Here is an 11,723-nt window from a genome sequence, read left to right as displayed (position 1 = left end):
TCTCTCTTGGAGCCTTTTCTCAGCTAGGTGGACTCCACACATGGGTCTGGGGTGTTGGTGTGGCCCCTTGTCTCTTGGGTGTTGTGTCAGGTTCCTGAGGATCTAAAGGCCTGCAGGGGAGCCTGCTGGGATCTGACCCCAGAGTGGAAGGGTGGGGGAAGCAGCAGCGTGGGTGCTGTGCCAGAGCAGGGACCACAGGCAGATGGGACAGGGTCAGGGCTGAGTGAGGTTAGAGTGCATTCTAGGGAGATGTGGTATAGGGTACACTGTGAGCTGTGGTATCGTCCTCTATTGCAGCAGTTCTCAACCTATGGGTCGCAACCCTTTCACAGGAGTCACCTAAGACCATCAGAAAACACATATATAATTACATATTGTTTTTGTGATTGATCACTATGCTTTAATTATGTTCAATTTGTAACAATGAAAACACATCCTGCATATCAGATATTTACATTACGATTCATAACAGTAGCAAAATTATAGTTATGAGGTAGCAACGAAAATAATTTTATGGTTGGGGGTCACCACAACCTGAGGAACTGTATTAAAGGGTTGTGGCATTAGGAAGGTTGAGAACCACTGCTCTAGATGCTAGTAGCACTTCCTCAGTTGTGACAACCAAAATGTCTTTACACATTTACCAAATATACCCAGGGGGTGAAGGGGGGCAAATGACCTCTGATTGAGAACTGCTGTTATAGGCCAGTGATGGAGTTTCAAAACTGGTGTTTTAGGGAAGAGGACAAATAAAGAGTCTGGGAGTAGCAAGGAAGACACCTGTGCCAATCTCGGGTCTACTGATATGAAATGTGTGATGAGTAAAAAACAACACACAAATGGTTAATTTCTAAGAAAGCTACAGGGGATAGCCACTTAGAGTTCAATTAGAGCAAAAAAGTATCATGGAAGTTTAGAGTTGATGTTCAGAATAGGAGATTTTCAGATGACTGAGGGGTGTGACAGAAGTGATTTGGGAGTCAGGTAAAAATAAGATACGGGACCTGAAGTGGGGGAGTACAAAAAGCATACAGGGATTGTTGGGCATGATGAGATTCTTTTGATAGTCTCAAATTATATTTGATTAGTGGGGTCCAGACTCTTGGGTAGGACTGAGGGGCGGCAATATTTTAGAACAGCAGTCGCCAGCTGGTGGTCCGTGAGGTCCGAAAGGTTGGCGACCGCTGTCTTAGAACATATAGTTCAGGGGTCACCTCTTCTCTCCTGCCAGTGGTGTGTGGAGGCTGTATAGACCTTTGAGATGCTGATATCCTTTCTAAGTACTGACTTTGCAGAGTTCTTGGAGGAAATTAATGCACATGATTCTTGGAATTCAGGAGATAAGACTTAGGTACAAGTAATTGCAATAAAAGGAATATGCTCTGAGTCCCCATTGGGACATGTAACTTAGAGCAGAGATTCCCCAAAACCAGACAAGGCTGATGCTGATCCTTAAGGTTTTCTCTCTTCCCGAGTGAAATGAGAATAATAAGGAGAAGGACTATTAATTGAACTTTTATGACTGACCTTTATATTAATTTTTTTAGTGCTTTACCTTTTATTATTGTATCCTTGTGAAACTTACTAATTTTTTATTTTCTACTCTTTTAAATTAAAATATTCTTTTAAAAATACAGGACGGTAAAAGTAGATGGTAGGGTTTTGGTTTGGTTTTGTTCTAAGTTTCTTCACTTGGCTTCACAGAATAAAAAGTTGGCAACCTTGTGTCTCCAAAGAATTCAGTGCAACAAGTGCCTGCTCTGTACCAGACACTGTGGGAGTCACTGAGATACAGGGTGAGCAAAGCAGACGTGATCCATGCTTGCATGTTGGGTAGAATAGTGGATTCCTGTGGACACTTGGGTTATTGTTGTTTTTATTGTTTGTTATTAGCAATGCACATCTCTAACTTTTGGGAGTAGGTTCTCAAATTTTTTTATTATCATGTAAGCAGTATTTTCTCAGTATATCAGTATTAAAACTAGAGGCCCGGTGCACAAAATTTGTGCACAGCGCGGTCCCTAGGCCTGGCCGGTGATCAAAGCATGAGCATCTGGTGTAGAGGGGCAGGTCCCAGCTGAGCTCTGGGCAGCACCTAGACCAGCCGTGGGCAAACTACGGCCCACGGGCTGGATCCAGCCCATTTGGCTGTTCTATCCGGCCTGCGGAGCTGAAAGAGCGGAGGGTTCTCTTGCTCTCCCCTCTGCTCCTTCACCAGCAGCAGTGTTAACACGGCAATGTCGGGAAACACGGCCGCAGCTCCTTCTTCTGAGTCCAGTTTAAGAACCCATTGTGGCCCTCGAGTCAAAAAGTTTGCCCACCCCTGACCTAGACCCTTGGGGTGCTGCATGCCCCCCTCCGCCTGAGTCATGGCGCCCAAGTCCCCACGCAGAGATGCGGTGAGCACGGCTGGACGCAGTGGGCTGGGCGCAGCATGGGCCTCTGGGTCGCCCAGTGGCACCTTATGAAAGCCAGTGAGCAGCGTACTCTCTCTAAGCTGATCTCACAGATTGGCTCCTATGCCAACCCACAGGGAACCCGACTGGCCCCTGTAGTCCTGGTGGCTGCAGCCCAACTCACCTGGAAGACGCCATGCGAGTGCAGGTGGGCTCCTCGCAGGCACCCAGTACGTGAGCCCTGGTGTCCTGGGGGAAGGTAGCAAGGGGAGTGAGAGCGAGCTCGGCGGACACCCTGTATTTTCACTGCACCTCCATCCCCGTCACCCTTGCCCCCAGGTAGCCGGTGAGAGGTTGCAGTGCGTCGCTGACGCCTGCCATGTTCTGCACCGCCCCCTGGTGGTCAGCACATGTCATAGCGAGCGGTTGAACTCCCAGTCAAACTCCGGTCAAGGGGACACTTTGCATATTAGGCTTTTATTATATAGGATATTTAGGTGTTTTGAAAATAGTCTTTTGAGGAGATGGTTTTTAGTAACTGTACAACATACTGATTTGATCATTAATTTTACTGCAGTTTCTAGATGTGAAAAATCTATAACTGAGAGAATCATAAATTGTAACAACACCATTTTTGGTTGAGTGTTAAAACTGCTGCTTTTGAAGTTTCTTCTAAGCTTTTAAAATTCTTAATTATACTCTTTACCTCCACAAGATGGAGTAAAAGTTCCAGATAGGTATTTTTTTTGTGCCTTTGGCCCTTTGCTACCTGACTCTTATTATTTGAAACTTTAAATCAGAATTTATGCTTATATACATAGGGACTTTAATAAAGTTTGTTTCTTTTCTTGTCAAGAAATTAAAAGGAGGTAGTTTCTAAATTAGTGTGTACTTTTGAAAAGTTATTAGAAAAGCATTTTAGAAGCACTCATTGTCTTAAAGATGTGTGATTCCAATATAATAGATGCCTAAGTGTAGTTCAAAAATTTGGTACTTTGAAGGTTGATGCTCCATTGAGCCTTTAATCTTTATTAACACAAAACCTCTTGGACAGCACTCTGTAGGCATAGTTTCAGGCATTTGCCTAAAACTCAAGAGTATAATGCAAACTTTTACTAATTTAATATAAGCATAGATTGTTTATAACTGAACAAACTATAGTTGATCATAGGAAGTTTCTGCTAGAGGTGTGGGCTATGTAAAAGCCAAGGAGACACACTTGAGTTCATTTGGTATTGTTTAGTATTTCCATATTCATTGCTGTTTCTAAATCTGGGTTAAAAACTTCATTTAAGAGAAAGAATAGTATTTTTACTTACTACTAGTTGCCCTGTGCACGAATCTGTACACCAGTAGGTTGCTGCCACCCTCCTGTAGTTCTCTACCTGCTGCCCCGCCCTCCTGTAGCTCCCCCTGCCCTCTTCTCTCCTCCCCCCATCATAGCTTGCTGCCCTGCCCCCTCCTGTAGCTCGCCACAGCCCGCTTGTACCTCACTGGCCCACCCTCCTGCTAATCCATGATCTGGTCCTGACGTCCTTGGTTATTACGCCTCAGGGCCTAATGACTAATTAGTATATTCCTCTCTCAGGATTTGCTAACCTAGCTTTAGGTACTACTGGTTTTTCCCCTTATATCCTTGTTGCTTAGTACATAAGATTTTGAGACAGTGCTAAGGAGCAGCGAGCCGGTGGGCGGTAAGGAGCGAAGGCTCCAGGATGTCCCTCAAAGGGTCCCAGATTGCGAGAGGGCACAGGCTTGGCTGAGGGCCCCGCCCCTTCTGTGTCAAATTTTCGTGCACCGGGCCTCTAGTTTCATATAAAATCACGAAGTCAGAGAATACTGTAATGAACCTCCATGTGCATCATTTAGCTTACCAGACACTATGTATGCATCTTACCCATTTTATCCAGGCATTATATGATCTTTTGCTTAAATACTTCAGCATGTATCTTTTAAAAAAGAAAGGTGCCATAATTTTACTATCTTACCCAACAAAATTAACAATTATTTTTTGGTAATCTCTAATATTATTTTTATATTCATTGTTTCTTAATTGTTTCAGAGATACATCTTTACAGTTAGTTTGTTCAAATAGGGTTCCAAACAATATCTATTGTTGTTATATCCATTGCATTGGTTGATATATCTTTTTGAGTTTCTCATTTTACAACAATTTCGCCCTTCCCACTCCTTTTTTATTGCTATTTTTGGGGTAAAGGAGTTGGCTTGGTTTTCTAAGGAGTTTTATACATTCTGCATTTGGTTGATTGCATCCTTTTGGGGTACAATTTGACATGTTATTCTGTCCAGAGTATTCCCTGGAAACTGATAATAGATGTATTAGAGACTTGATTAGATTTGGCTCTATTCCTTGCCAACATTTAAGTTACTTTTATTTTACTTTGCTTTTTTTCTCATGTGAATATTAAATCTTAGCTCTGCATCGTTAGATGTCACCCATATTATCCAAATGCCATTTTGTTAACAGTAGCTCTGTCTGTCCAGGTCTGTTTTAATTTGTGAAATGAAAATAAGACTGCTGAAGATTTGCATATTCATATCTGGTGATTTGGGGCACAGTATCCAGTCTTCTAAGTCAGAAAAGTGTGAATGTCAGTAGAAACAGATTTGATTCTGCCATGTTAAAGCTAATTTTGTTGTCTTTTATTTGTATAAATGTTGTTTCTTTAACATGGTTGAGTACAGCACAGAATGTTCTAATTTCCTAATTTTCAAAACTGAATTTAGCCCTGTCCGGTTTTGCTCCGTGGATAGATCATTGGCTTGCGGACTCAAGGGTTCCAGCTTTGATTCCAGGAAAGGGCATGTACCTTGGTTGCGGGCACATACCCAGTGGGGAGTGTGCAAGAGGCAGCTGATTGATGTTCCTCTCTCATCGATGTTTCTAATTCTCTATCCCTCTCCCTTCCTCTCTGTAAAAAGTCAATAAAAAATATATATATTTAAAAAAACAAAACTGAAATTAGTTTTCCTTATTTGCCTGGCCATTATGCAAATAATGGAAAAATTCTTGCCACTATTATGTTATTTCTCAAAACTGTTAACATCTTTTATATCTTTATCATTTGTGTTTTCTCTAAGTATTTCACCAAAACTTTAGTAAAAATATGCTGTCCTATTTGTAGAGCAGTAGTTTTGCTAATAAGTTTCTTTTATTTTGAATGTGCTCTGTCATCACCATAGAAATAGTACTTCACTAGAAATTGTAGTTAATAAAGCTGAACTATTTAAAAATGTTTCTCTTCGATATTTTGTTTTATTAATTTTTAAAAGGGTTCTCAGAGTTAGCTGTTAATGTTTATTTATTATACTTTCTATATGGGTGATTTGTTGTACAAAGTGAGGCTAAGATATGTGGATGGGAAAATAAGATTAATTAAATAAGGTTACTGATTATGTTTATCCTTTGATAATTTGGGGAATCTGTAAGAAAGACATAATATTAATATGTTGAAATATAACACAATACTCTTGTTATTTATGCCACTGTGACATTTAGACACCCTTTGCTTCTTTTTTTTTTTTTTTTTTGGATGGGGGTTTTGTCATAAGGAAAATGGCAAGGAAATAAGCTATTGTAAAAGATTTATTTGAGAAAGTTACAGGGTATGGTCTAAGGCTCTAGACTCAGTACTGATGATTTTGTTTGATCAAGAGGAGATTAAATTGTATCCAGTACATTGAATTTGCTAAGACCTGGAAGTTAAATCATTAGTTAAAACTTATACCTTAGAACTAAGATGATTGTATCATACTAGATAATTTATCCATATAATTTCTTTCTTGCTCATCATTATTTACTCATTTATTGATAGCAATGTTTTATCTCTAGCTAGCTATTCAGAGTAGAGTTGAACCATAAAATACTGCTATTACATGAAGGAACCCACAGGTCAAATGCAAGAATAGAAAAAAAATTTACTTTTATTTATTTATTTATTTTGTATGTTTTTTGTTGTTGTTGTTGTTTTAGAAAGGGCAAAAAAAAAAATATCCAAGCCTCATAGGAGTAAAATTAATTCTAGGCAGAAAACTTTAACAACTTTTCTGACTAGCTCTTAGAACTTATTTGAATGGGAGTACAGTTATTGTAGCTTCTGTTGGAATTTTTTAAAGGTGCAATCCATCATCAAGTAACAAATCTTGATGTTAGACTCTGAGTTTAAAAATCATATTTAAGATTGTATTGGAAACAACTAAGCTTCAAGAGGTCTGGTCAAATAATAGGTAGAGCTGAATATTGGACTACTATGTTGACATGATAAAAATGAGGTCGCTGTGCATATACAAATAGAGAAAGAGTTCTAAAATATATTATTAAATGAGAAAGGTATGGCAAAAATATGATGTAATCTCATTGTTAAAAGTAAAATTAAAAGAATATGTCTATGCTGGCATATGAAAAAAATATTTTTCTATTATACCCAAGAATCTTAACATGGTTTTTACATATATTTGAAATTCTAATCCTATATAGCTACTGCTTCATATATACACAAAAGTACATTTGTGAAAAAGAGTACATTTGTATGTAAAAATACATTGAAAAGAGGTCTTCTAAATTTCAGATCCTGTGTTTTGTCCTTGAAAATATTAGAAAAGGCATCAAGAATCTGTTATTTTCCTTGTTGTAGGAAATGTATGGTTCTTAAATTCAGAAAATTATTATTTAATACAGGATTACTTTTTCTTAGGATTTTCACTTAAACAGAGTTAATTTGGAAGAATCTTCAGGATTGGAAAATACTCCAGCTGGTGCTAGACCAAAGAGAAGAAACAAGAAGTCTTATGATTTAACTCCAGTTGACAAATTTTGGCAGAAACATAAAGGAAGGTAAGTAAGAAAAACATAATTAAATAAGAGATTTTCCCATTAAAAAGAAATGAAGATGTCATCTGACTTAATTTATATCATTTAAAAAACAATCCAAAAGGTCATAGTTCATGTACACAATGAATAGGAGCTATATATAGTAGTCCGTAGATATGTGTCTTCATTGCCCGATTTCTTCCTGATTCCTTAGTTGTTTTTTGTTATTTTGTAGTAGCCAATTCCCCATTCAAGAAGCTCATACCATATGATCTTATAGATTTTACAGATAGTTTTTCTAAATTTTGTTTGTATCCCCACTGACCTTCAATAAGACCATTTCTGCCTTTCATTAAAATGGGTTTTTGTGATAGGGAAACCATTTAGGTCTGATTTTCTTTTTTTTGTCCCATTTGCCTTCATGCAAACCCAATTTTATATATCTGTGGAAAGAATGCCTGAGCCTGAAAACCAGATTTATTTAAAGTACATTAGAAATAATAGGTAAAAAAATCAAAACAATTTGTCTTGTGATTTATTTGTAGGCAGATGCACAGATCTTAGATGTTGTTCTGTTGTTTGGAAGTTTAGACTACATTGTAGGCTCACTAAGTGTTATAAAACTTAGCAAGTGGTCATTATAGCTAGAGAAACATTCTAAACAAAAATTATTCCTCTGAGAGAAACAGTTAAGAAATATTATATTATTTTGAATACTTTGTGTTACTGTATCTATATATATCTATATCCTTGATATGGCTGTTCTTTTTGGCCTCATTTATGTTGAAAGAGAAGTAGGATATAAAGTTTCAAAATGTTGGGGGGTTTTTGGTATGTTTTAAGTTTTTAACACTGGAAAATCATTATAATAAAGAATTTTACTTTCTCTGTACAGAGATAGCCACTATCTTCCTCTTTCTGACTATGGCAAATTTGAGTACTGTTAACATTTACTTTATTTTAAATAATTCTCTTCTCTTTAGAATTTCATAGTGTACATTTCCTTCCAGAATGGTGAAGTACAAGAAGTTACATGTACATTATTTATAGAGGGTGTAGGATATTTTAAAGTTAATGTTAAAATTTATATTTCCTAATAGAGAAAAGGCTTAAGAAAAAAAAATCTCTTCACTCAAATATGGAAATTTTAAATATTTTCTTTAGACCTTATGTTTAGGATCAATTCAGAAGATCAAATGAATAGTAAGACCTTTAAATTTTTGTTTGCAAGTAGGAATAGCTGTTAATAACTCTCTCTAAATATTGTACTAAAGAGTAAGGTGGGCACAAAGGACACGGGGAGACAGCATGAAGTGAAACAGCTGACTTAAATCTCTCAATGAGTTTCAGTTTCCCCATCAGTAAAATGTAGGGATGATAATTCTACCTATTGCTCTATTTCAGAAGGTTGTGATGAAGATTGAGATAATTAAAGTAACTTGCCCAGAGTCATCCAGCCTTCATTGGTGAGACCAAGGATAAAACCCATTTCTGGCAGATCCAAAGTCCCTGGTCTCAACTGTTAATAGTGTGTACCTTACCAAGACTGGTCAGGATTACATGAGAAAACAGAGACGAACTATCAGCAAAGTGTTTGCAAATAGTAAGCACTCAGTAAATGTAAGCTGTTATTGTCTGTTGGCCTGAGACCTGAAGCTGCTAGAGATTTTAAGGGCCGTCTAGTTCACCTAGCACATTTTACATGCTCAGTGCTATTTTTGCCAACATAGACTGCTGGAGTTGAGGTTGTGCTGCTTTTGTCATATAAAACTGGATTGTGTTCCTCAAATGCTTTCAGAACTTCTGTCATTTCTGTCAATCTCCATTGGATGAAATATACTGATCATTAATGAAGTGTTATCAACTGTCCAGGCCTAGAAAAGGAGCAGAGATTTTATTTTCATTACTGATGACACATAACCTTTTCTTTTTAAAAGAGAAAAGGCTTCTAGCCTCCCCTAAGCATGGATGAAAAATACTCATGTTAGGAACCATTTCATGGTCATATGTTCCTCTAGAATTATTCAAGATTAGTACTAAGTGCCACTTGCTACCAGAACCGCTCAGTGATTATGAATCAGTTGTATTGAAGCCTGTGGAGATTACTGCCAAGTCACCTGAAAGAAGATGCCAGGTGTTAAATAAAACTGGCCTGCGTTCTGTTTTTACCAGTAGTGTTCTAGGATATTAAGCTTACAGATAAAATATTTTTTCCACAGTTACTGACGTGTAATACTTTTTAAATACCTCCTTTGTAGTTAACCCTTTGACATTAACAAGTTAATTTGGGATGTAGCATTTAATTGATGTTTGATATACCATGATTTCTCTTTGTTTTTCAGTCACTTAGATATTTTACTTTTCTTTCTAATAGCATTTGGGGGAAGAGCAAATGTAATATGTCTAATGAAGAGAATAGAAATAAAATTTTAATTTATATTTAGATGTATAAATATTACGATATGCATTTTAAAGAAATAGTATTTGTAACATACAGTTTATCCTGGAACAATGCAGGGTAGTAAGGAGCACCAACCTCTCACAACCCCCACATCCCCACAGTGATTTTAAATCTGCATGTAACTTTTTATTACAGTTCGCATTCAACATTATTTTATATTAGTTTCAGATATACAGCATAGCAATTAGACAATAATATACTTTACAAAGTGATCCCCTGATATTTCAAGTACCCACCTGACACTATAGATAGTTATTATAATATTGTTGACTATATTCCCTATGCTTTACTTAATCCCTGTGACTACCAATTAGTACTTCTTAATCCTTTCACCTTTTTTCACCCGGCCCCCATTTCTCCTCCCCTCTGGAATCCATTATCTATTCCCTGTATTTTCAGGTCTATTTTTATTTTGTTTGTTCTTTTATTTATTTTGTTCTTTAGATTCCACATATAAGTGAAATCATGTGGTATTTTGTCTTTCTCTGTTTGGCACATTTCACTTAGCGTAATACCCTCTAGGTCAGGGGTCCTCAAACTACGGCCCGCGGGCCACATGCAAATACAAATATTGTATTTGTTCCCGTTTTGTTTTTTTTACTTCAAAATAAGATATGTGCAGTGAGCATAGGAATTTGTTCATAGTTTTTTTTTAAGACTATAGTCCGGCCCTCCAACGGTCTGAGGGTCAGTGAACTGGCCCCTGTTTAAAAAGTTTGAGGACCCCTGCTCTAGGTCCATCTATGCTGTGACAAATGGTAAGATTTTATTCTATTTTATTGCCAAGTAATATTCCATTTTATGTACCACAGGGTTTTTTTTAATCCACTCATGTATTGATGGTTACTTACAGATTGAATACATATCTTGGCTATTGTAAATAATGCTGTAGTGAACACAGGGTTGCATATATTCTTTCAAATTAGTTTTTTGGATTTCTTCAGATATATACCCAGAAGTGGAATTGCTAGGTCATAAGGCAATTCCATTTTTAATTTTTTGAGGGCCCAGCTGGTGTGGCTCAGTTGGTTGAGCATCGTACCATGGCACCAAGAGGTCGCCGGAGGTTGTCTGTTTGATTCCTGTCAGTACACATGCCTGGGTGTGGGCTCAATCCCCAGTAGGGGGTATACAGGAGGCAGCCGACCCATCATTGATGTTTCTGTCTCCCCCCCTCTCTCTATAAAAAAAAAAAGAGCTTTAATTTTTTGAGGAATCTCCATACTATATAGTGGCTTCACCAATTTGCAGTCCCACCAAGAGTGCATGAGATAGCCTTTTAACTGGTATGAGGTGACACATCCTTGCTTTTCTCCGATAATTAGTGACGTTGAGCATCTTTTCATGTCTGTTGGCCAATTGTAAGTCCTTTTTGGAGAAGTGTCTATTCAGGTCCTCTGCCTACGTTTTAGTTGAATTGTTTGGATTTTTTTGGAGTTGTCTTGAGTTCTCAATAAATTTTGGATATTAACCTCTTCTGTCCAATGCTGTTTCAGTCCATTCCCAGAAGTTGCAGAATCAGTTCAACAAGAACTAGAATCTTACAGAGCACAGGAAGATGAAGTTAAACGACTTAAAAGCATTATGGTAAGATTTTGTTTACTTTTTTAGAATTATAGGGAAGCAGAAGGGCATCTGGAGGGAGAAAGAAGTTAACTTTTTCTTCTCCTAAAAATTCAAGACCATTCATTGCTTTAATTAAAAAAGAAAAAAAATACATCAACTTATATAAAAGACTAGAGGCCCGGTGCACAAAACTTAGTGCACTCAGGTGGGGGAGGGCGGTCCCTCAGCCCAGCCTGTGCCCTCTCTCAGTCTGGAACCCATCGGAGGATGACCACCTTCTGGCTGAGGCCTGCTCACCAGGGGGATTGGGCCTCGGGGGTTGTCCACTTGCCAGCGGGGAGCAGACCTAAGCTGCAGTCGGACATCCTTAGGGCTGCTGAGGAGGCAGGAAAGGCTCCCACCACCACCGCTGTACTGGCAGGCATCATCCTGGCTTGTGGCTGAGCAGAGGCCCTCCCACTTTGGGGAG

At 38.1% G+C, this 11,723-nt stretch overlaps 1 protein-coding gene across 2 annotated transcripts in view; it reads left to right on the top strand.

Annotated features, from left to right (window-relative positions):
• The window catches only part of SCFD1 (sec1 family domain containing 1), a 128,432-nt gene that overhangs the window by 45,654 nt on the left and 71,055 nt on the right, over positions 1-11,723 (top strand). For both annotated transcript variants that reach the window (XM_006766015.2, XM_006766016.2), the window contains 2 exons: positions 7,112-7,251; positions 11,185-11,275. In XM_006766015.2, coding sequence (XP_006766078.1) covers positions 7,112-7,251; positions 11,185-11,275 — 231 coding nt within the window. The remainder of the gene's footprint in view (positions 1-7,111; positions 7,252-11,184; positions 11,276-11,723) is intronic.

The sequence above is a fragment of the Myotis davidii genome, unplaced genomic scaffold (assembly GCF_000327345.1).
Source record: "Myotis davidii unplaced genomic scaffold, ASM32734v1 scaffold21, whole genome shotgun sequence".
In the NCBI taxonomy this organism is placed as follows: domain Eukaryota; kingdom Metazoa; phylum Chordata; class Mammalia; order Chiroptera; family Vespertilionidae; genus Myotis; species Myotis davidii.
The sequence above is the reverse complement of the archived record's forward strand: the minus strand, read 5'-3'. Positions and strand labels throughout refer to the sequence as shown.